The sequence below is a fragment of the Pteronotus mesoamericanus genome, unplaced genomic scaffold (genome assembly GCF_021234165.1).
Source record: "Pteronotus mesoamericanus isolate MK-2021 breed Mesoamerican mustached bat unplaced genomic scaffold, CSHL_Meso_final scaffold_36, whole genome shotgun sequence".
NCBI lineage: Eukaryota > Metazoa > Chordata > Mammalia > Chiroptera > Mormoopidae > Pteronotus > Pteronotus mesoamericanus.
In genome coordinates this window covers 21,389,861-21,414,147 of record NW_026555313.1, presented here as the reverse complement: position 1 = coordinate 21,414,147, position 24,287 = coordinate 21,389,861, and the positions used below count along the sequence as shown (strand labels likewise).

The following is a 24,287-nucleotide window of genomic DNA, read 5'->3' as shown; positions in this document are numbered from 1 at the left end:
CTACTTTAATTAGACAGCAATATTTCATATTATCTTCTTTGTCTTGGACTTTACTTCCTTGAGCTCCATCTTCTTTCTTCTTTAGACCAGCATTTAAAGAGTAAAACAATGCCCGTTAGTTTTGTGGCAGTGAAGAGGAATAGTGCTTGTTTCATGCATGCTCAAGTAGAGCAGCAGTGGTGGAGGAAAGAATCAACAAGATGAAAGGCGTCCAGTGTCTTCTCAGTGGTATTGACCACATGGCAGATATGAAAGATCTTCAGATTAAAGGCATCAGCTTGTCTACTCTTCAGCTTCTGAAACTTGTACCTTGTTGTTGCCTTGGCTTTTTTCCCCCCTTAAAAACAATTCTAAACATTTCATGTGGTTTCATTTGTTCATCTTCTAGACAATGTTGGTTGCCACGGAACAGTATCATTTTGTCTTCTCTGATGATTGAGTTACAATCTGGGGCATGAGGGAAAGGGTGATTTTGGAATTTACTATCCCTGAATGGCAGGATCTGTTTTTCTGAGACTTGTAGTGAGGACATGCTCAAAACCTGGGGACCAGTGGGGTCCAGAGACATAGGTGGAACCCTTCTTAATATCTCCCTTGGCTCATCTCTAGGAATAATCCTTAGGGCTCATTTTCTCCAACTTAATATTTTTTGATATTTGGAGAGAAAAGAGAAGAATAAAATTAACAGGTAGGAAATAAATTCTTCTGTTAGTTGGACTGAAGTAAGGAAAATCAGTCTTTATTAACTACATCTGTTTTCCCTCTTGTCTTCAGTGGCTGCTCTTAGGTCCAAAATTTAGCCACTTCAGTGGTAAGCCAGCTTCTGTTGGCCAGTTGAATAGGCTTCACTCTCATCCAGTCAGGGATCTGTTTGCCACAGAGCCCTTTTTGAGCTCTGGCACTGTTTCATTCTGAGTGCTTTAGATGAACTTCTAATGCTTCTTGCTGAGGAATATTCTTGTCTGTCTTTTTTACTATGAAATGTGCTCCTGCTTGTTGCAGGTACTTGGCAAATAGGTCCAAAAGACATACACTGGCCATGACCAACCCTACAGCCGAGATCCCACCGGACCTACAACGGCAGCTAGGACAGCAGCCTTTCCGTTCCCGGGTCTGGCCTCCTCACCTGGTACCTGATCAGCATCGGTGAGTAGCCACATGAGCTATGTGAGCTCCTTGAGGTTCATCAGACAGGCACTCCTCTGGCTAGTCTTAACAGTGATGGTGACCAGCATCAAGCCTTTAACTCGCATCCTGAACTTATATCTTCTCAGCTCCTTGCACTAAGCTGTACACAGAGCAGTTTAAGATTCTTCTTTCGCATTAGTTCGTAGGCATGTTTATTTTCTGCACTTGATTCTCGTGATTCTAGATGTCGACTCATAGATGAAATCGAACTTGAAACCTGCAAGGAAGTGAAGCTCTCAAAGGGCCAACTGGAAATAAGAGGATTTCTGGCCATATTAGTAGACTTGACCTTTAATAACCCATCACCTTCAAAAGAATGAGCATTTTTTTATCATGTTACCACTGAACAATGAGCTAGGATATAGAGGAAGATACATCTCTTTGTGAATGGTAGAGCAGAGATACTGCATCTTCTTGAATGTTGTGCTTGAAAAGTCATTCTTGCAATATTCTGATGGCAAATTCTTTAACTAGGACTCTGTCACATTTATACTTCATTCTCTTGAAGAAATAAAAAATGTAACCATACCTGGCAAGCGAAACTTCACAAAATTGAATCCCAGTAAACCTAGAAGCAAAGAGGAGTGACACTTCGCTAGATTAAGATGGTTATCTTCTGTGAATACCTTGATGACTACAAATCTTAGCTCTCTCCATTCTGAAAACATCCCCAAGCTCATGGGTCACACTTTCAAAGCCACCACCGATTGCTAGAGCTTATTTTATTTTAATCTTTTTTGGAGGACAATGAAGAGCATTCTTACTTAAGAATGTTGAAGAGCAGTCAGATTTCAAGAAAATTAAGTTTATAAATGTACTCTTGTTAAATCTTGCGACGAGCTCACACTGGCAAGCTTGACAGTGTTTTTTATTGTGACTGGTTACCCATTGGGCATTGATGTAATCAGCAGAGAGAGGTGAACTCTGAGCAGACTGAGACATAATTAATGCCACGTTGGAACTCCGAAAGAAGGAAGATAAGCTTTTATAAATGACCATGAATAACTCAGTAAAAAATGGTCTGTTACTGTGAGGAATGATGATTCTCAAATAAAATTCTGATGGCACAAAGAGTATTTTTCTAAGGAAAATCCCTCAGCACCCACATTGTTAGGGTACTGCATCAAAAGGTACTTTGATTATTAGAAACTGCCTTTCTACCCCATAAGTTTTCTATGATTTCTTAATAACTCTAAGCTTTACATTATTACCTAATAGACCCTTGACCATTTTATTTCTCCTTGTTTTGATCTTTCTGTCCTCTACAACCTGGCACTTAATTTTTCAGCCGTTGTCAGGATCTGTTGTTTAGCTGAAAACCTTTGGGTATCCTTGCTTAATTCAAAGTGTTCCTCAGGAGGTATTGTTATCAGAGAAACATGAAGATCGGCACATCTCCACAGTTAGCCTTTTTCACAGACTCTATATCCTGTTTACATTTGTTACTAAAGGAAAACTACGTTGGCTCTTAACTGTGTGTATGTGGTTTCCACCCTGCCCACAGTCATTGTCAGGGCCTTGCCTGCTAGAAATCTGTCTGCTGTCTGTTTTCCTGTGGTCAAGAAAGTTTGAATTGAAATAAATGCTTTATGAGTGTCAGATTGTGTAAGGTGGGACATTTATGCAAACCCAGCACATATGGCAACACGAGACTGAAGATAGTCTGCAGTGGAAAAAAGATACTTTCCAAGGCTGTAAAACACTGAAAATTGGTGGCCTAGAGAGATTATTGAATTTCTTTTATCTTCCAGAGGAAATGACTCAACAACAGCAAATATATATATTCTTCTGGAGAATAATAGATGAACACCAGCATTGAGACAAGAGAGGAGTCTGATCAACCTTTTTAATCTTGGAAGTGTGTAGTGTGAAATTTTTAAAGATTTTAAGTGTGATTTAAAAAAAAAAAAAATCTAACATAGGATGGATCTAATCTAGGTGGGGACCCAATCCCTGTTTGAAAAGTATAGTGGGAATATCAGCCTAATATGAAGCTCTCTTGAGTTTAAATATGATTCCTAATAAAAATAAAAACGGTTGATACTGTCAGTGCTTCCAAAATGAGCAACTGCATCAGAACTATTCCCCCGAAGTTACTGTGCTGGGCTGACCTGGGTGGCAGTCTGTTCATGACCTGAGCTTCTGGAAAAGTCATGAACTACCTGGGCCTGGGAGTATTGCTCTGATGGGAGAGAATGGGTTTTGTGCAGATAGACTCCATTAACTACTTGAAGAACACAGCTTTCTGAGTGAATCAGAAATGTGTCTGTTATCAGGAAAAATTAAAAGTATAAGAATCAGATTCGAAGAGAAAACAATATATGCTTGCTTTAACTTCAAGTTAAAGCAGAAGTAAGAAATATTGAGGAAATGCCTCTAAAAGCAGCTTTCATGATCACTGTGTCTGGAGTGTGTCTGCCAAAATCATTTGTCTTTTGTGTTACTGAAACAAATACATATATGTTCATGCTCATTTCATTAGCTCACTACTCTGTCAAGCTTCAGGTAGAGTCTGAAACAAAAGTCGTCATTAGAAGGGAGGGCATAAAGGGCTTTTCTCCTGCTGCCAGAGCACTCTTTTGGCCTCTGCACAGTCATCAGACTCTTCTCCCTCCCTGTCTGCATTATCACTTGCTTGTTCGCTTGCTTCCTTAGCCTTGGTTCTGCTTCAGTCCAGAATGAGTAATTGGCAAGGTGGCACCTCATTTCATCCATAGTTCACTGTGATATCACCTCTGCCTGGACACAAAACCCTGATGCTTTCCATCAGCTTCTGGGATGCTTCTTTGGCAGTCTTTTATCTGCTTAACCCACAAACATCTGTGTCTGATGATGTCACAGGTATAGGTGTTAGCTTCTAACCCTGATGCTATCTCAGGCATTCTTTACCAATAACTTGTTCTTTCTTTCTGTAAGATACTGACTGGCTGTGTTCTGATTGATCAGTGGGGTTTTGGATGGTAATTCACACGAATGATCTTTCATGAGGACGTTGGAGGTTAATTTTCATAGTAGGTAGCCTTGTTTGCACTGGCCAGATTTCACAGTAGGTATCCTTATCTGTGTTGCACAGTTTTGAGGCCCACATTCCTTAAGAATGTGCTCTCTCTGTCTGGGGATTAGAAGTCCCCCTTGCCCTTCATTTTCTAGCACAGAACCTGTTAATTCCAGGCCAGACCGTTGACCACAAAGCTAACTGTAGCTTCCTCCTGGTCATACGTGCTTACTGCTCAAGGAAAACTTTGAGTCAAACAGTGAATTTAGATTTCAAAAGGCACTAGATAGAGACATGATGAGTAAAAAAAGAAGAAAAAAGAAGTTTTTTATAACAGCTTGGCCTGAGGGATATCTAGAAGCTCTTCTCTCCGACCTGGTATATTTGTAAGAACTGGATATATTTGATCCCAGGACAGGACCTCACCAGGTTTGGCAATTAAGACAACCTAAGGTAAGTAGAAAAGGAAGCTGTGTACCTGGAGCCCTCTAACAGGGGAGCAGGCTAGGGAAACAACTGGCTTCTGGAGATGGCATGGACATGGCATCATATGCAGGGGCACAGGGGGCAGCCACCCATCTTTGTGTCCATCTGGAATAGCACTTCTTAGGTGATGTGGTCAAAACCCCTGAGTCCCAGCCCCTAACCTTCTCTTCCCATATATGCAGCTCTACTTACAAGGACTCCAACACCCTGCACCTCCCTACAGAGCGTTTCTCTCCTGTGCGCCGGTTCTCAGATGGGGCTGCAAGCATCCAGGCCTTCAAAGCTCACCTGGAAAAAATGGGCAACAACAGCAGCATCAAACAGTTGCAGCAGGTAATGGAGAAGCATGGGTAACAGAGACCACTTCCATCCCCTTCACATCAGCAGTATGGCAGTTTTACAGATTCAAAGCCATACAGCCATCTAATGCTAACCCCATGAAGGGACTAAGTTTTCCTCCTGTCTCTGTAGTTCATTAGAGAGGAATTTCTGTGCTTGGCTTTCAGTGGGAAGCACCAGGAAAGGTACTTGTAAGCAACCCTGGCATTGCTCTCAGAATGGGCAGTGGGTCTTGTGGGAGCTTGCTGTGCATTGCTACCACCTGGCATACTCACCAGTTGGTATGGAATGGTGCTCCCAGAGGAAGGATGTGTACCGTCAGTCTTCTAAACCAGCTTCCTTTCTGCCTTCCTGATGACCAAGTTTCAGGTGGCATATTCTTTGTATCCAGACTTCACACTGGACATTTTCACTTGTACACAGACCATCCTTGGTGTTTCCCATTAGTTCATGCAAAACAGAGTGTGAATATGTACTTAATACATAAATACCTATATAAGTGGATGAGTTGCTCATCGAGGATACTGTGTTGGCTCTTTATCTCCATGAAACCTCGGGGCAGATCTGCATCTGCCGACATCACGGCATGGGGTGGGCCTGGCTGCATCCCATCTGTATTAACTGCTTTCCCTTCAGGAGTGTGAGCAGCTGCAGAAGATGTATGGGGGGCAGATTGATGAAAGAACCCTGGAGAAGACCCAGCAGCAGCATATGTTATACCAGCAGGAGCAACACCATCAAATTCTCCAGCAACAGATTCAAGTAGGCCTTCGTTCTTTGCTCTCCCCAACTTGTTTGGAGTTTGCTTTCAGGCCAATTTGCCTGTGATTTTTGGAGGAGATCATGTGAGACCAATTGGAGTTATGTTTATGGTTGACATGTTCAGGTAAAGGTAGACTTTTTTTGATGAACGACAAAAGCATACATCTCAGTGACAGTTCTTTCCATTCTTTCCCTTCCTGAGAATAACTCGTGTTAATCTTCAAGCTCACAATTACTTTTCTCCTTTCCCCCATATGTTTTAGGATTCTATCTGTCCTCCTCAGCCTTCTCCGCCTCTTCAGGCTGCATGTGAAAATCAGCCTGCCCTCCTCACTCACCAGCTCCAGAGGTAATGAGTCATTTTGTTTTGTGCCTAAGCCATTGTCTTTATAGTTTGGTGTCCTTGGCCTGACTCCTGTGGGAGATACTGACTAACTTTAGCTTTCATCTTGGAAAACTTACTTGAAAAGTAGAGAAACCAATTTAAATTTCAGCAGCCTCCCTTGAAATCCTGACTTCCTATGCCACTTCATTTTCTTAGCCACATGAATAAAGTAATCTGACATCTAATACAGAAGGTCAGATACTGGCCCACAACGACCTCTGCCTCTTTGGGAAATTCCAGTAAAATAATATGTGAATGGATTTTAAGTAGACGGTGGTGAGTGGATTATGTATGTTTTCCTAGCCTGGAGGCTTATCAAAACTGAAAAAAATAGCTGCTGCTTATGTGTATCAAATGGCTGAAGCTAATTTCAAGGCTATAATGTTGCCTCAGGAAATTTATTTATCTGGTTTTGTTGTTTTTGAAGGTTAAGGATTCAGCCTTCAAGCCCACCCCCCAACCACCCCAACAACCATCTCTTCAGACAACCCAGTAACAGTCCTCCGCCCATGAACAGTGCCATGATCCAGTCTCACGGTGAGTGGAGAGGTTTAGGCTGATCCATAGTATGCCACATGAAAAAAATGAGTCATCGCTTTGAATGCCACAGGCAATTGATTTGAATGGCAGAATAATATAGTATTTAAGGGTGTGGGCTTTAGTTTAGACTGCCTTGGTTTGAATCCTGTTTCTACCAACTCCTTAACTCTGAACCTCGAATTACCTACTTAATTTCAGTTCACCTCAGCTTTCTCAAATGTAAAATAGGGATAATAATAGTATTTAATGAATAAATATATGCACTTGAAACAGTCTCTGGCACCCAATAGTTCTCAATAAAAGTTATCTATTAATATTTTTAATAAAACATCCTCCAACTCTATCAAATAAAAAGCTGCTACCAGAACCTTCCTTATTGTCGCGCCTCTGTTTGGTTATCCATTGTGCATGTGGATCCTCTCTTGTGGGTGTTCAGATGAAGGTGAAGATGAGTATACTCTAATTAGTGTGGGTCTTTCGAGACCAGCAGTATGAGGACTTAGCATTCAAAAACTGGTAATCTCTTACATAACGCCACACAGTCTAGATCCCCTGGACGGTCTGAATTGGTCTCTGTATTTTTCCTACTCAAGGTAGGGTTCCCTGACCAACAACGTGAGCAGGAAAATTAGAATCTCAGACCTGTTAAATCAAAATCTGCATTTTAGCAGTATCCCCAGGCCATTTGTATGCACAGTAGAGTTTGAAAAACACTGTTCCAAGTCATGGAATAATCCATGGACCAACTTTCATGGCAACTTCTTAGAATTGCAAATCCATGGGGCCCTAGCCTTACCTACTGAATCAGAATTCTGTGGGTAGTGCCCAGGAATGTGTGTTTTGACAAGTCCTCCACATGAGCCTTATGCACACTAAGAAATGTGTGAGAAGCACTGCTCTAGGTGGTACTTGGTTTGTTATCCTCATTGGCTCCCATTACCTCCAGCTGCCAGGTACTGTGAGCATTCAGTCACTCTGAGGTGCCTTTCTCTCTAGGTGCAGCATCTCCCTCCCAGTTTCAAGGCTTACCCTCCCGCAGTGCAATCTTCCAGCAGCCACCTGAGAACTGTTCTCCTCCTCCCAACGTGGCACTGACCTGCTTGGGCATACAGCAGCCTGCCCAGTCACAGCAGGTGACCATCCAAGTACAGGAGCCTGTTGACATGCTTAGCAACATGCCGGGGACAGCTGCGGGCTCTGCTGGGCGGGGCGTCTCCGTGAGCCCCACTGCCAGTCAGATTCAGATGCAGCACCGTGCCAACCTGATGGCCACCTTCAGCTACGGCCACCGGCCCTTGTCCAAGCAGCTGAGTGCTGACAGTGCAGAGGCCCACAGGTAAGGCTACTTAAAGCCAGCCGGCCCGCCAGCCAGCCAGGCGATCTGGGAGGGAGGAAGCCTCTTAGCAGGGCAAGAAAGGAGGAGGGAAGAAGAATGGGTTTGACTGAGCTATGCTTGTTTGACCCTTTCTAAATCGGAGTGGTAGGTTCGGGGTGAACATGAAACCTATTTATTGACCAAATAAGGGATAAAAATGCTAATGAGACAGGAGAGGAAAATTACAAAGCTATCCTACTATTTTTCTGCAAAGAAGAAAATGGCCTATTAGAGAAGCTGGTAAAATTGCCAGTTTCCCTTGTGTATTCTTTGAGGATTCTTTCCCTCTCTTGTCACTTGTATTCCAAGAAATTGGTGCTTCTTAGTGGCTTAAATGATGCTGTAAGATAGTTGCTACCTTTAACCTAGAGCTGGGTCTGTTACACACAGTGCCCTAAATCCCTTAGACGTTACTGGGTAGGTGAGTGCAGGGATGAGTTGGGATGATGCATACATCCATCTTCCCTGTCACACCACAGTTCTCTGTATCACTGGAGCTCCCTACTGAGAAAGAGGAGTAGCAGCTATTCTCCAGGGGAGCACAGTGCACTTGTTACGTGGATGCCTGGTACTCACTCCCTTTTGTGTCTGCAGCTTGAACGTGAATCGGTTCTCCCCTGCTAACTACGACCAGGCGCATTTACACCCCTACCTGTTTTCGGACCAGTCCCGGGGTTCCCCCAGCAGCTACAGCCCTTCAACAGGAGTGGGGTTCCCTCCAACCCAAGCCCTGAAAGTCCCTCCACTTGACCAATTCCCCACCTTCCCTCCCAGTGCACATCAGCAGCCACCTCACTATACCACGTCAGCACTGCAGCAGGCCCTGCTGTCTCCCACGCCGCCAGACTATACAAGACACCAGCAGGTACCCCACATCCTCCAAGGACTGCTTTCTCCCCGGCATTCGCTCACCGGCCACTCGGACATTCGACTGCCCCCAGCAGAGTTTGCACAGCTCATTAAAAGGCAACAGCAGCAGCGACAACAGCAGCAGCAGCAAGAGTACCAAGAATTGTTTAGGCATATGAACCAGGGAGATGCTGGGAGTCTGGCTCCCAATCTTGGGGGACAGAGTATGACAGAGCACCAGGCTTTACCATATCAAAATACTGACTCATACCACCACCACCACACCAGCCCCCAGCATCTTCTACAAATCAGAGCACAAGAATGTATCTCACAGGTTTCCTCACCCAGCCCGACCCATGGTTATGCTCACCAGCCGGCACTCCTGCCTTCGGAGAGCATGGAAGAGGAGTGCTCATGCGAGGGGGCCAAGGATGGCTTTCCAGACAGGAAGAGTTCAAATGCATTGACCAAAGGTTGCCATGACAGTCCCCTACTCCTGAGTACTGGCAGACCTGGGGACCCTGAATCTTTACTAGGAACTGTGAGTCATGCACAGGAATTGGGGATACATCCATACCGACATCAGCCACCTGCTGCATTCAATAGAAATAAGGTGTCCAGCCGAGGTAAGAGTCCCTTCACAGTAAAAGTCCTGGGCCAGTCTGCCCCAATTCAATTAACTTAGTAATGTTATCTTTTTTCAGCTAGTACTTTGTGTTCCTAAGAGAAAAAGAATTCCCGAGAAGACCTTCAGGACCTTTTGAGGGAGAAGCATGTAGGAAGTGGGTATTGGTGGGTAAGGGGTCTGTTTTCAAAATTAAAAGCTAGTGATAGAAAATTAACACTTAGAAAATACAGTCAGTAAGATGTATTATCTATTTCCCTTATTCATACCATGTTTTTTACAATACAGAATTTCTTGACATCAGAATAGCCAACTTTAACTTCTGCAATAGAAAAAAGTCAACCAATGGTAAGGAAATATAATTTAGAATAAATAGCATTGGACAAAAAGTCAAAGCATCTCAGTTCTGAACTTGACTCTGTCATGAATGCGATAACCTTGTCACTTAAACCTTCAGGTTCTTATTTTCCTCACCTGTGAAAAAGAGGCAGGAGGAGTGATGGTGCTTTGCAGAATATCTGGGAAGATTAAAGCATGCATATATGTGTTTGTCTCTGTATGTAATGTATGTGTATGTGTGTATGAGAGTAAAAGAGGAAGAAGTGTAATCTGAAATTATAAATGTGAGGTACTATTATTATTATTACTCTGATCACTTCATTAATAAACTAAGTGCAAACTATTACAGCATCGTAAGGGGCCCCATGCCATTTCATTTTGTCTTTATAATAAGTGAGTACATTCATTTTCCTTCTGAGAGAGATTAATATTACCATCAGTAGGTTATACTCAGAAAATGTGTTCCATTAACATCATAACATTCATCCTAAACAAAACATGGACTAATATCTATCCCATTTTCACAGATCTTGAAAAACGAGTGTGTCCATAAATGTACAACCCTGAAACTGAGCATTTCTTATATCCTTCCCTTCTTAGAGCTACCTGCACCTCCTGCTCTGTCTTTTAAAGTCAACACACAGAACTCAGCTGCTAAGTCCCATGGTGCAGGGCAGCACAGAAAGCTTTGCTCTAAATCAGTTTATGTGAGAAAGACTTGGTGCTTTAAGGTTGTGCTCACTATGCACTGACAGGGAGAGACATCTGGTTGCATAGAACACCTGTTAATTCCTGGGTTTTTTAACAGTGGGAAGCCATCCCAGTTAGAGATGTGCACCAGTCCGGTGTGTTGTGAGAAGTTTCAGAATCAAGTCATATGTGGAATGGCTGACAGACCTGGGGATGTTTTGTATTGGGGAAAGTAAACTAAGGAGAATCATCATACCACTTAGATGGAAGAATGGATTTGACTTTTCTGAGTTCTTATTTTGAGCAGAACCAAGATCAGAAGAGAAATAGCAGCATATATCAACTCCCTAAATACTTTTATAAAAAGAGCGATCCTAGACTTCCAGTCAAGATGGAGGTGTAGGTAAACATCTCTACGACAACTGTAGCAAAAAATGCAACTAGACTACAAAAAAAAAGTATCACCCAGATTTGTCAGAAAATTGAGCTGTGTCAAAGTCCAAAAACCAAGGGTATAAGAAACCACATTCATCCAGATAGGTGGAAAGGGCAGAGAAAGTGGAATGGCACAGAGAGGTATGGAGACAGAATGGGCAGCCCCACATCCACGTGTAGTGGATAAAATACGAGAGGGTTACCTTGGAGACAAGGGATCCCAGCCCCAGTCGAGACCCCCCTCAGCCCAGGGCTCCAGTGTCAGGAAGATAAGTCTCCATAACTTCTAGCTGTAAAAACCAGTGAGGGTTGGGGCAGTGGAAGACACTGAGGGATTCTCAAGAGACTCCTCTTACAGGGCCCACAACGGTCTCAGGACTCAAGCAGATCCACCCCCTCTTGGATTCAGCACCAGAGCAACAGCTGGAAAGGTACCAGTGACATACGGGGAGAAAGTGAAGTGCAGGTGCCAGGAGACAGCTTCCTCTTGGGCAAAACGCCAGAGGCCACATAGCGGCATTGTCACCTCTGCGAGCCCTCCCCCACACAGAGCAACAGAGTGGTGGCTCGGGTTAGCTAAGGCTCTGCCCCATACAACGTAACAGGTGTGCTTTTCCACAATAGGCCAAGCTTCTAAGATGGGGTCAAAGCAGCTCTACCTAATACACAGAAACAAACAAAGGGAAGATGCCCAAATGAGGAGTCAAAGAAATATGGCCCAAATGAAAGAACAAAACTCCAGAAAAATAACAAAATGAAATGGAGATAAGCAACCTATCAGATGCACAGTTCCAAACACTGGATATCAGGGTGCTCCAGGAACTCACGGGGCACTGCAACAGCATGAAAAAGACCCAGGCAGAAATGAAGCCTTCATTAAGTGAAGTAAAGAAAAACCTACAGGGAACCAAGTGGAGGGGATGAAGTCGAGTATCAAATCAATGATTTGGAAAACAAGGAAAAATCATTGAATCAGTACCACAGGAAGAAAAAAGAATTCGAGAAAATGAGGGTAGGCTTAGGAACCCCTGGGACATCTCTAAATGTACCAACATCCAAATCATGGAAGTGCCAGAAGGAGAAGAGGAAGAGCAAAAAATTGAAAACTTACTTGAAAAAAAGGAAAGGAAACTTCCCTAATTGGGTGAAAGAAGGAGACATACAAGTCCAGGAAGCACAGAGTCCCAAACAAGATGGACCCAAACAGGACCACACCAAGACACCTCATAATTAAAATGCCAGACGTTAAAGATAATCTTAAAAGCAGGAAGAGAAAAGCAGATAGTTACCACAAAGGCATTTCCGTAAGACCGTTGGCTGATTTCTCAAAAGAAACCTTGCAGGCAAGAAGGGACTGGCAAGAAGTATTCAAAGTGATGAAAAGCAAGGACCTACATCCCGGATTACTGTATCCAGCAAAGCTATCATTTAGAATGGAAGGGCAGATAAAGGGCTTCCCAGACAAGGTAAAATTAAAGGAGTTGATCATCACTAAGCCATTACTATATGAAATGCTAAGGGGAAGTATACAAGAAAAAGAAGATCAAAACTATAAACATTAAAATGGCAATAAATTCACAACTATCAATAATTGAACCCAAATAACACACTAAGCAAACAACCAGAACAAGAACAGAATCATAGATATGCAGATCATTCTGAGGGTTATCAGTTGGGAGGAAGAAGGGGGAAATTGGGGGTGGGGGGGTTTGCAGGGATTAAGAAGCACAAAATAGGGGGATGTTAAGAGCAGTGTAGGTAATGGAGTAGCCAAAGAACTTACGTGACTCACGGACATGAACGAAGGAGGGGATTGCTGGAAAGAATGAGGGTACCTGGCGGAGGAGGGCAAAGGGGAGAAAAATGGGTACAACTGTGGTAGCATAGTCAATAAAATATATTTAAAGGGGGAAAAAACGATTCTAGCATAGGCTGCTTGAGGAGCCTGGGAACTTTTGTCTGTTCTAGCAGAGTCAAGATGGTGGTAATAGAGATGCTGTGGGAGAACTCCTTGTGTGAATGAAAGCTTTCATGAGCTTAGCATACTATAATTGTAAAAAATGAACTTTTGTATAGGGTTTTCCGAGTGCTGGGCACCAAATGCTATTCATATATAAATTTATTTAATCTTCCTAACAACGCTATGTGGCAATAGCTCTTACTATCCCAATCTTACCAGTGAGACAACTGAGGCGCAGAGTAATTTGCTCCCAAGGTCCACAGCTAGTAAGTGGCATCTGAATGCAAGGGTCATTCAGTTCACTCTGGCGGATGCCTGCTGAGCATATCCTTGGTGTGCAGGACACCAAGGAAAGAGCAAAGTTGGAGCAAATAGTGCACACTCCCCATTCCCCCACCCTGGATTGCCATGTATTAAAACAATTTTTGAAATGTTTTTGTTCAGAAATTATTCTAATTCCTCTTCATTTCCCCCCTCTGGCCTGACTCTTCTCTACAGAAAGGCTGGAGGGCTTAAATTCACCTGTATCCTGTAACCGTCAGAGAAACCTTTCAGTGGGCTTGCCAATCTACTTGGTACCTAAACTAAGACAGAATGAGTTTGATACAAGTGTGGGCGTACCAAAGGTGGGAGACATTAGTTCTCAATCAGAAGAATTAGTTCTTAGCCAGCAGTCAGTGGCATTTGAACTGGGTGTAATGAATGAAGATGATTTCACTGTTTGGATTCTGGGGAGAAGTATGAGAAAAGACCAGTGGGTAAGAATATATCGGGGATGTTTTGAGGGGATAACAAGCAGACTTGGTTGGTTTGAAGAGCAGTGTACATGAAGGAACTAGTATAAGTTAAGGGAGAGCTTTTCTAAAGTCTAGAGCATGGTGTAGGTACAGCTACAATGTGCCAGGACAGTAGTGGCACAGTACTCAATTTTCCTGCCAGTTTTAAATCAATACACAATTCTGTCAGTTATACCTCTTGTAAATTTAAGGCCTTGATTTCAGGCCAGAACTTCATGGTTATAGTTCTTCTGACAAGTCTCTCCTTTCTCTAGCTGAGTTACTATCATTACCTCTCTCCTCCCTCTTTTTCCCTGTCTTCTTACATCTACCTCCATCACCACCATTATCCCTTGCAAATATCTCTTCTGCTTTTTGGAAGAAACCAGAGTAAGTGTATTTCTGAAGGTCAGCTCAACACTCCCTGTCTTTGTTGCGTCATTATTAGCTTTGTGCTTTTTTTTCTTAAGCCCTTTTTTTTCTTAAATATTTTTTCTTTTATCTTTGGTATGAGCTTTTCTAGAAGCTGTAGTCTTAGCTCCTGTCAACATATCATAGAGATTATTCTTCCTTCTTTCTACCCAGTTTACTCTAAGCTTACTCTTTAACTTAGCTACAGACTATGCCCGTTCTCAGTTGAATACTGCTTACCTTTTCCTAATGACTTTCGGAAACACACATACAATTATCTTTAATGAATAAAGCCACAAACTATGTGTATTTAGAATACCGTATAGTGAAGTAATGCAATAGAGAAACTAATGGTCTAAGGAACCCTGATGCTGCTCAAGAGTTAAAATCCCTTTGAAGATACATATCTGTGTGTTTAAAATGATTTCTTATCCTGGGAGTCCCCATTGTTCTTACATAAACAACAGTAGCTTATTCTGACAGAAGGCCTGACAGTGGGCCTGGCTCTATCTTCTCCTTTTTTTCATCTGTGTACTTACGGATGTTAAGCTAAATGCCTCTAAGAGAAGGAGGATGGAATTAATGTTTGTAGTAAGTCTGCTCCATGCATGCTGCTTTCAACTCAGTTACTCATTTCTTTTCACAACCATCTTGGGATGAATATGTTATATGATCCCTTTCACAGTAGAAACCGACTCCACTATCTCCCTTCTTCAACCTGACATGATTCTTTCTATTCTTTTAAAAACCTGAGAGCTCACATTACCAAGAGTTTTACATTACCAAGAATCAGATAATCTGCTGTCACTTTTAAGAAGGAATTGCAGGTGTTCTACTTCCACCACCCTGCAGGCCAGTTGGGGAAGCTCACACTTAGCTCTTTCTCGATGGGGAAGATGCTTGATGTTTCCTTTAACGATACCTCAACCTCTGTTGTTACACACTCTTCCCAAAACACTTGCTTGTTATATCCATGGAAGAGCAAATTCAACAAAATTTATTGAATGACTATGTGTCACAGACTCTGTTGTAGGTACTATGTGGAATGTAGGGATGAAGAGCTAAAGAACCGGCCCTTGGGGAGCTTATAGCTATAGGGGGAAAGGAAGGCAAGGTCATGAACAGCTTTAACCTGAAGTGCCACCTTCAAGTGCTGTTAAAAGAGGTATGCAGTCATGTACTGCATGAGGATGTTTTGGTCAATGATGGACTGCATATATGATGGTGGTTTCACAAGATTATAATGGAGCTGGAAAATTCCTATTGCCTAGTCATGTCATAGCTGTCATAGTGGCTTAGCATAATGCCTTACAATTGCCTGCAGTATTCTGTACGGTAACATGCTGTACAGGTGTGTACCCACAAGCAATAGGCTACAACATACAGCCCAGGTGTAGAATAGGCCGTACTATCTATGGTTTGTGTAAGTACACTCTGGGATGTTCGCATGACAAAATCACCTAACGACAAATTTCTCAGATGTATTCCCGTTAAGCAATGCAAGACTATGATTATAAAAAGCAGATCTAGTGTGGTCTTTCTGAAACTTCTTAAGTGAAGATGAACAGGGATCGCTGGTGTTAACCAAGGAAAATTAGATGCCATCATATCATTGTTTGTGGTTACCTATTTCCTTTATGGCTCTTTGCTACCACTCAGTATGAAGCCAGGTGCTGTCAGGGCACTGAGCAGGCAGCATGCTAAAGGTTTGTTTGAGATGTGTAGAAGTTTCAGGGCAATACGTGCCCCGTGCTACCTGTGATCCCCCTAACTGTCACTGTAGAAGTAGAATTAAGGGTTATTTCTCTACTTGATTTTTTTTCCGTACTTTGCAAATAAATAAGTACAGCATCATAACTCTGAGGTTACCAACTTGAACTCACAAAGAAAACCACATCCTCTTCCCTGAGCCTAGTCAGTGTCGGCAATATTAATGGACGTCAGGCCTCAGAGTGAGGTCAAATGACAGACGTGGAGGGTTCCCCTCAGAACCTTTAAGAAGAATATGTGCACATGTCATTTCATTTTTCTGAAAACCTAGTAAATGAGTAAGGACAAGTCAACATTGACAGATTCAATAGAGAGTTGTGCAAGCTGCCCCAAAGTTCCCCGAGCAGGTGGGTGGTGTGCATTGTGTCCATTTGTGTATTCTTTACCTTGCACAATCAGACAGTCATTCTCTCCTCTGTACTGAGGGCTTTACTTTGGTAAATGCGTGAGAATGCTGCTCTTAGAAGTTCTCTTTCCCCTACTATTGATTATGCCCTTTGGTGAGCTTGACAGTTACTCTTGTTGCATAATTGGCATAAAGGATGCCAAAGATTTTAACCTAAATTTCATGTCCCTTGGTTAGTGGGTTATTCTATGTACACTTCACCCCACCCCCAACTGGTCAGTAGGTCTCATCTTAGAATGTCACAAAGGACTTCTAGACTCAGGATTCAGTGTTCTTTCTAAAATTCATGTTTGTGCAGTCCTTAATAATTTATTAAACCTTTCACATGTGTTATCTTTTGAGCCCTCAAGCAACTGTCATTTTCGAGATAGAGAACTGAGATTAAATGGCTTACCGAATTTTGTGCATTCTGTTGGTGATTGAGTTAGATCCTGACTTCAAGTTTTCTGATTCCCTAGCCTAATATTCCTTCCATTACGCCTTCTCACCTTCAATTCTATACATCTCAAACATATCTGTCAGGCAATAGCTGCTAGCCCTTACAGATCTTTGACCTCTGGATTATATTGTAACTTGGGCAGTCAAAACCCTGGTTTGTTACCTAATTCCTCTTTCATCTAGTTTTTAACTTATATTTTTCTTTCCTAAATCAGAGGCTTCTTCTCTGAAAAGTAAAATATCATTAATTCATTGGTTCAATATAGGGAAATTATCTCCATAATTCTAGAAGTAAGGTCCTTTTTGATAAAAACAGCTTTTTTAGCTGGCTCAGTAGGTCCTTGTCCCCTCAGAACTAACATCTCTGAAATGAATATGAGTAATACCAGTCTTTACACTGCACCGAGCCCTAATAAGCACTTTGCGTACCTGTGGAGTAAGTCCTATATTACAAAGAAACCAAGACCCCATGAAGTCAGGTAACTTGCCCACTCCCAGAAATCCTTCTGAAGCCGACATTCAAGCCCACGTCTTCCTGACCCCCGAGATGTGCTTATGATCTCTGGGCGGGGGAGTCAATCAGGCCCATCATATGGTTTGTCAAGCAGTAGCTTGCTCTGTCCTGGTAGCACTCAGGTATGTTGGCACCAGATCTGAAGCCCAGGAAGAGAGTGGAGAAGGAGGACAGTGTCCGTGTGACCTCCCTAAAGGCAGGGCCAAAAGGATGGTGAGTGTTTGGGTTTGGAGAAATCTCATTTTTAGGAATAAAAATAAATTTAAAAAGGGGGAGGGAGAGAAAGGAGACAACATACATATTAAACACACACATTGAGGCCACTAGAAGAGTTAAGAAAGAACTATCAAGAACCAGGCCTTACATGTTTTGTTTGTTTTGCCATTTCCTCATGTTCGATAATGATCCTTTAAAAATCTTAAAACAGGAGAGCTCTTGTGTTTGTCTTTGGGGGAGCAAGGAGGTGCAACTGATGAGATTTGCGTCCAATTCTATAATCCAGGGAGAAAAAAACACCTCAAGGAATTGAAAAGGATGGTGCCAGCTTTCAAAGAAGAGAATATAGGCATTAGAAAATACTTTGGAAAAGAAGCAGCTTTTATGTTGTTTCTTGGCAGTGGAGACCAGAGAGCCAGTTCCGCACTCCACAAAGCCATTGTTGCACCACTTCCTGCTAGTGGTTTTTGTTTGGGCCCGGGGCTAGCACATGAGCTGTGCCCACTGAGAGGAATTGGGCTGGATAGGTACGATGGGTGAGCTAATCCCACTGAGCAAGTAAGCTTCCTTTTATCTTCCTCTCTCTGCTGGCTTTTAGCTTTCAGTAATAGCAAAAGAGTTGACTTAAGGCTGTTCCTTTGACCTCTTTTGCTCACAGAACTTTCAAAAGGTTTCTCTCTTTAATCTTTGGTAGTTGGGAAGCTCCTCCCTCCTCTTTTTTTCTCCAGAATGTTTTATATCACCAGTAATATATGCATGTCAGTCAGCTCCCCTCCCTTCCCATTTTGCCCTCAGCCCCCAAGCCCAGGCCTAATCTTGATGGTTATAGGGGACCATTTCAATATAGAGACCTGAAACCCTTTATTTATCCAGCACTTGGCCAATATGTTTTCTTTTGATTATTCAAGTAACTATTGGCATTAGGGCTATGTTTCCTGTTAAAAACTTTTTAAAAACCTGGTCTCGGCAAGGTATAGTTCATCAGGGGATAGGCCCAATATTTGCCAACAAGCTTTAACACCCCCAAGAAAACAGCCAAGCAAACAAAACATGTTCAAATGCCAGGCTCTTAAGGAATGGAGCCAAAAGTGCAACCAGGAGGATCCAGCAACTTCCCTGTGGCCCTGGTGTTCTTGACCATGCTAGTCAAGAAGAAATAATTCATTCCCGTTGAACTACTCTTTCTTTACAAAATTTAGTTCTTAGGGTTGCATGACTGACAGGATGTTAAGAGAACAAATGATTCTCTGAACCAATATTAATATCAGTTAAGGAGGGAATTACCAAATACTGGATATAGGACAGTGTTCTAGAGTACAAAAGGCTCACAGACATGCATAAGATACAATTCTCCTCAGAGAACTTAGTCTTAGAGGAATGATTAAGACAAGTACACAATTGAACATGGTGCCAGGATTAATGGTAGAGTAATTAGAGTTCAATAAAGTCTTCTGACACTTAAAGGAAGAAAAGATCTATTTTTGTTTGAAAGGGAAATTTTCATAAAGATGTTCACATTTGAGATGGACCTAGAAGGATGAGTTGATTTGGATTGGCAGGAATGGAAGAAGAAGCAAGCATTTCCAGGGAGAGGGAACAGCGAGAGCAAATATTTACATAGAGTTGTGAATGGGTAGGGAAGAGTTAAGTGGTCCCATTTGCCCAGAGTGTAGGATGTAGGGGAAAATAGTGAGTAATCTTCATTGGAAGATAGGCTGGGAGGTGTTTGGCCTACCCAGGAGAAAGATTAGTCTTTGTAGGCTAGTGGCAGGGGGATGGTTAAGAGGCTATTGTAGTAATCCAGGCATAGAGGCAATAGGGCTGCAATGGAAACAGTGAGATTGGAAAGAAAAGGGCTGGAGTGACCAATATTGCAGAGGTAGATTCTTTACACTTAAACTGATGTGGAACCAGGAGTAAGGAAGTAAGGAGTAAGGTACCTTACGAACTCACACCCAGATAGGAAAACAGGCACCAAAACAAGGATTTCTGAGAGAGGAGCTGGTTTTGGGGGAAGTTAATGAGTTTGGAATTAGGCATGTTAAATATCCAGAAAAAGATACCTAATAAGTAGTTGGAGCTATGGACCTGGAGCTTAAAAGAGCATTACAGTAGTTCTTTACATAGAGGCAATATAGTTGAAGCCGTGAAAACAGATGATATTGCCAAAGTGAGTGTAGGGAAAGAGGGAGGTAAAGGATAGAAATGTAAAGAGTGGAGGAGCTATGGACAGAGTTGGAAACAGCAGTTTGATAAACAGAAGAGAGGACTGGGGTGGTACACTGAGGTGGAAGTCAAGAAAGGAGAGAGAAGATGTCCATAGAATGGAGGCCGTCCTCCCAGGCAGTTGGTTCCCAAAAGCCTCAAGAATGGTTCTTATGTGCATCTGGATTTGAGAACACAGCACTGTCAAGTCAACAGAGAGATGAAGGAAAAAAGAAAATGTTCCATGTGATCATGCACTAGTATGTGGGGTTTTTCTCCTAAGGGTATGGTCCCTCCATAAAGAGGCTCGTGTTTACTATAGGACATAGGGTTAGAAGGCTGGTCCAGGCTCCTCTAAGCACTATCACCAGCCAGTTGAGGATTAGTAAGTAGTGCACATGTGATCCTCGCCATTGTTGATTGTCCTTTGCAGGACATTTCTTTGATGGGTATTGACAGTGTTGAGAGGAACTCTAGGTCTGCTGACCAACCTTACTTTGCTCTTTCTCCTCAGAATCTGTCATAGGGAATTGCCTGGATAGAAGTTCTCCAGGACAAGCAATGGAGCTGCCAGATCATAATGGACTTGGGTACCCAGCTCGCCCCTCAGTCAGTGAGCACCACAGGCCTCGGACCCTCCAGAGACACCACACAATCCAGAATAGCGACGATGCTTATGTATGTTGGTCCCTCCTGCTTCTCAGAAGTGGGATCGTACCAATCCAACCTTGGAAACAGAATTTAGTAATGTTGGGTAGCATGAACTCCTGCAGCCTTCTCAACCAGAGTCCAGCACCTAAGTTCACCCTGTGAACTAAGGAAGCGTGTCTTTGAATCACCTGGACGGACTAGCCTTTAACTCCAGTAGAATCTCAGTGGGATCTACACTCAAATTTTAGACTGGGGAATCAAGAGTAGTTGCCATTTGTTCCCTCTAGTCTTAGTTATCAAACTTCTGGCCAAATAGTCTAAAGTCAGGCCCTAGCAAATGAACACTTAGGCTCTTGGTTGGTTTTCTGGCAAATACATTGAACTTCCTCAGATAGAGGGAGCTAACCTTGCTCAGCAAGACTTTGTTTTCCTGGGGCAGGCTTCTAGAGCAGGACTGATAAATGCTGTAGCAAGTAGCCATAATCAGCTATTCAAATTTAGATGTAATTAAGTTAAAAATGTAGTTCCTCAGTCACTCTAGTCACATTTCAAATGTTCAGTAGCCTCTTGTGGCTCGTGATTCCATATTAGACAACACAGTAGGACATTTCCATCCTCACAGGGAGTTCCATTAGACCCTTCATGGTGATCGGGATAGGTCAGAAACCTGGTTTGGAAGGTCCTGTAGGTGTCAGGGGCATCTGTCCACCAGCTGAGGTTCGCCGTGCCCTCCCCCACCTCATCCACTCCAGGGGCAGAAGCTACAGCAGCTTCCCACACTGTCCCTGTTGCAGGCCCTTTGGATGGCACTGCAGAGAAGGGATGTCTGGGAGTACTTCTTGGGAGTGGTGCCTGAGCTCTTTCAGAGGGAACAGCTATCTCTAAGGGTCATCTATATGTTGCATATTGTTTGGTGTCTGTCTATTGGCTTAATTTTTTTTCTGCAGGTACAGCTGGATAACTTGCCAGGAATGAGTCTCGTGGCTGGGAAAGCACTTAGTTCTGCCCGGATGTCAGATGCTGTCCTCAGTCAGTCCTCACTTATGGGGAGCCAGCAGTTTCAAGATGGGGAAAATGAGGGTAAGGAGCCTTACACATGGGTTGCTCCAAGAGAAACTCCTAGAACTCTCCCCTTCCATCTTCACCAGTGACTCTTCAGTATAAAGAGTTCCTGCAATGCCACAGCATCCCTGAGGGGTTCTGGGTGCATAATTCTTTTCCATTTCTCTTTTACTGAGCGTGCCTGTGTAAAGGAGCACGTCTTCTGGTTGAGTGCAGAAGTACCACATTTCTGTTTTTAATGCTTTGTTAAGATGCTCCTTTAATAACTTTTTCTGGTTCTGATTAGAGGGCACTCTAATAGAATAGAATATGTCTGCCTCCCATTAGAATCAGTAAAGGGAAGGTATCATAATAAAGTACAGGCCTTGGAATGGACAGGTCTGCAGGAAGAAGTCCTGGCTGCCCTTTACAGGCTACATCGGCAAGGGGCTCTGCCTTTCTGCCTTTCTCAGCCCCAGCATCCTCTGTAAAGTGGCAGAAGCAATAGAGCATGTATCCTAGATTGTGCTGTGAGCATCAACTGTCCTAGTGAATTTAAAATGCTTAGAATTATTCCTAGAGCGTAGAGAGTTCTCAGTAATCAGTGTCTACTAGCAGTAAAATTGCCTTCTCCCTTGAAGAGGGAAGTCTTTCTGAAGGAGCAGTAACACTTAGAAGAATCCTGAGTCACTAAACACAGTGATGGCCTGCTATGAGCTAGGGCTCAGGTTTGGAGTCAGGCTGTGGGTACTCAGGCTTCTCTTCCTCTTCTCTCACCCGGCTGTCCACCTACCCCCACTTACTGCTTCCAGCACATCTCACATGTTCTTTCTGGTCTTCAGAATGCGAGGAGAGTCTAGGAGATCATGAGCACCTAGACCTAACTGATGGCAGCCAGCATTTGAACTCTTGCTATCCATCAACATGTATAACAGACATACTACTCAGCTATAAGCACCCCGAGGTCTCCTTCAGCATGGAACAGGCAGGCGTGTAACAGGAACCAAGAGTGAGTATCACCTGGGCCAGGGCCAAACCCGCCCTTTGGCCCAGTGCAAGCTCCTGATCCTGTCAGGAGAGGAGAGTCCTTCCACATAAACTCCACAATACCGCTCTTTCCCTCCTGGTCTGTCATTAAGCACTGTGCTAGTTTTGTGGTGTGGCTAGGTACAGACAGAAGAAATGCTGGCCATAGTCCAGCCTTATGGGGATAAGACACAGGTGGTAACTGCAAGTGCTGTAGCAGCCTTCACAGAGACAGTGAGTGAGCTGCAGCTGTGGAGGACAGGGCACCTCTGTACAGGGTAATAAGGAAAGGAGGTGGTCCTTACACTCGGTCCTGACAGATGAAGCCCAGCAAGAAAACACATCCAGCCTTAATATTTTAGGCTGCACTGCAAGTGGCAGCATATTCTAGATGGAGGCAATAGGTGATCAGAGACCAGTGGTAGAAAAGGGATAAATTGGCCTGGTTGTAGTAATGCGTAAACTAACATAGTAGGTAGTATTGGTTCTTTGAAAACTCTGATAGAAAAGATTTGATGAAAGTTAAGCCATGCGGCAAATCCACATTAGAGCCTCAATGTGGCAGACCTCTTTAGAAACCGGAGGTAAGGTGAACCAGTCTGTTTTTTATTGATTTCAGCCTGTTGAAAACCAGTGTTGTTGCTGGACCATTCTTGTGGTTCTTACTATGGCTGTGAGGCGCCCTTCAGCAGTAACCATGGGGAAACCCAGAAAAGACGGAGATTTATTATTTACAAGACCTGGAAATTACACAAATTACACGGCACACCTAGGGCCACAAAGCAAGCTCTTGAGGGGCGGGGGGGCAGGGGTGGGTGGGCGATTAGAAAATAGGCCTGGTGCTCTGCTTTTACTGGGGTTCAGGGTGGGGCCCTGGGGTTTTGTGGGCTCACTCTTTGTTGGTGGATTTAAAACATGTAAGAGCAGGAATTTAAAATGTGGAAAGTGAAAATAAGGATCCCAAATGGTCAGTTACTGAAATCAACCAAGATCTCTAAAACAAAAAGTGGCTTCAGTGGAGGGAGGAGGCCTGGCTCCTTACTTAGTCTCCTGGCCGCCAGTGTGTTTACTCAGGATTGGCTTTCATTGAATTGGATGCCTGGATAGTCAAAGTTTAAGTCAAGTACTTGCATTACAAAAAGAAAAAAAGAATCATGCTTATGCTACGCAGTTGAATTTTTTTTTAAGTTCTCAGTTGAATATTTGAGGCTTTCTCTTTTCAAACTAATTCCCCTGTGTCTGCTCTGTTGCAGGTTTGTGTACAGCTCGGGAATAAAATAATGGACTTTAAACCAACAGTATCTAGCAGCATTGCACCAAATTGCCATTGTGTTTCTCTCCAGCCAGAATGTCGTGGCTCCTTTCCTCGCATTTAGTTTATCCATGTGTTGTTCTATGGGGTTTTGAGGGGGTTTTGCCACATTTGCTTGTATGACCAAGTCACCCAGGAAATAAACAGGAAATCCACATTTGCCACCTTTTGTGAAAGTGTATTTGATGTATTGCAGTTGTGGGTTTGGTTTTGGTTTTTTGGTATGTTTTCTTTTGGAGCTGATCTTCTTCTTCTTCTTCTTCTTCTTCTTCTTCTTCTTCTTCTTCTTCTTCTTCTTCTTCTTCTTCTTCTTCTTCTTCCTCTTCTTCTTTTTTTAATTTTGCTTTTCCTTCCCACCCCCCCACCCCCGCCCTGCCGCCTCTTTTTTTGAGACAGAAGAGCAAAGTAGTTAGAGGACAGGGGACCCAGAGCCACTCCTTTGCTCTCCTGCATGCTCAGAGCACCCTTCAGTGCTCTGCATTGCTCTTCCACAGGAGCAAAAACTAAAGGATAACATCTTTTGGAATCTTAGTGGCTGCAAAAAGGGGAGAGA

At 43.2% G+C, this 24,287-nt stretch overlaps 1 protein-coding gene across 7 annotated transcripts in view; it reads left to right on the top strand.

Moving 5' to 3' along the window:
- The window catches only part of SIK3 (SIK family kinase 3), a 272,649-nt gene extending 248,561 nt beyond the window's left edge, over positions 1 to 24,088 (top strand). The window contains exons 15-26 of one of the 7 annotated variants that reach the window (XM_054592293.1): positions 1,003 to 1,146; positions 4,852 to 5,002; positions 5,645 to 5,770; positions 6,034 to 6,119; positions 6,583 to 6,692; positions 7,692 to 8,031; positions 8,845 to 9,545; positions 9,833 to 9,892; positions 20,219 to 20,382; positions 21,303 to 21,435; positions 22,239 to 22,405; positions 23,676 to 24,088. In XM_054592293.1, the coding sequence (XP_054448268.1) occupies positions 1,003 to 1,146; positions 4,852 to 5,002; positions 5,645 to 5,770; positions 6,034 to 6,119; positions 6,583 to 6,692; positions 7,692 to 8,031; positions 8,845 to 9,545; positions 9,833 to 9,892; positions 20,219 to 20,382; positions 21,303 to 21,435; positions 22,239 to 22,393 (2,170 nt within the window). In that variant the 3' untranslated portion in view covers positions 22,394 to 22,405; positions 23,676 to 24,088. Of the gene's footprint in view, positions 1 to 1,002; positions 1,147 to 4,851; positions 5,003 to 5,644; positions 5,771 to 6,033; positions 6,120 to 6,582; positions 6,693 to 7,691; positions 8,032 to 8,664; positions 9,546 to 9,623; positions 9,695 to 9,832; positions 9,893 to 20,218; positions 20,383 to 21,302; positions 21,436 to 22,238; positions 22,406 to 23,675 lie in introns of those variants that run through there. The other 6 variants (XM_054592291.1, XM_054592295.1, XM_054592292.1 and 3 more) reach the window with 6 other exon arrangements.
- Positions 24,089 to 24,287: the final 199 nt, after the last annotated feature.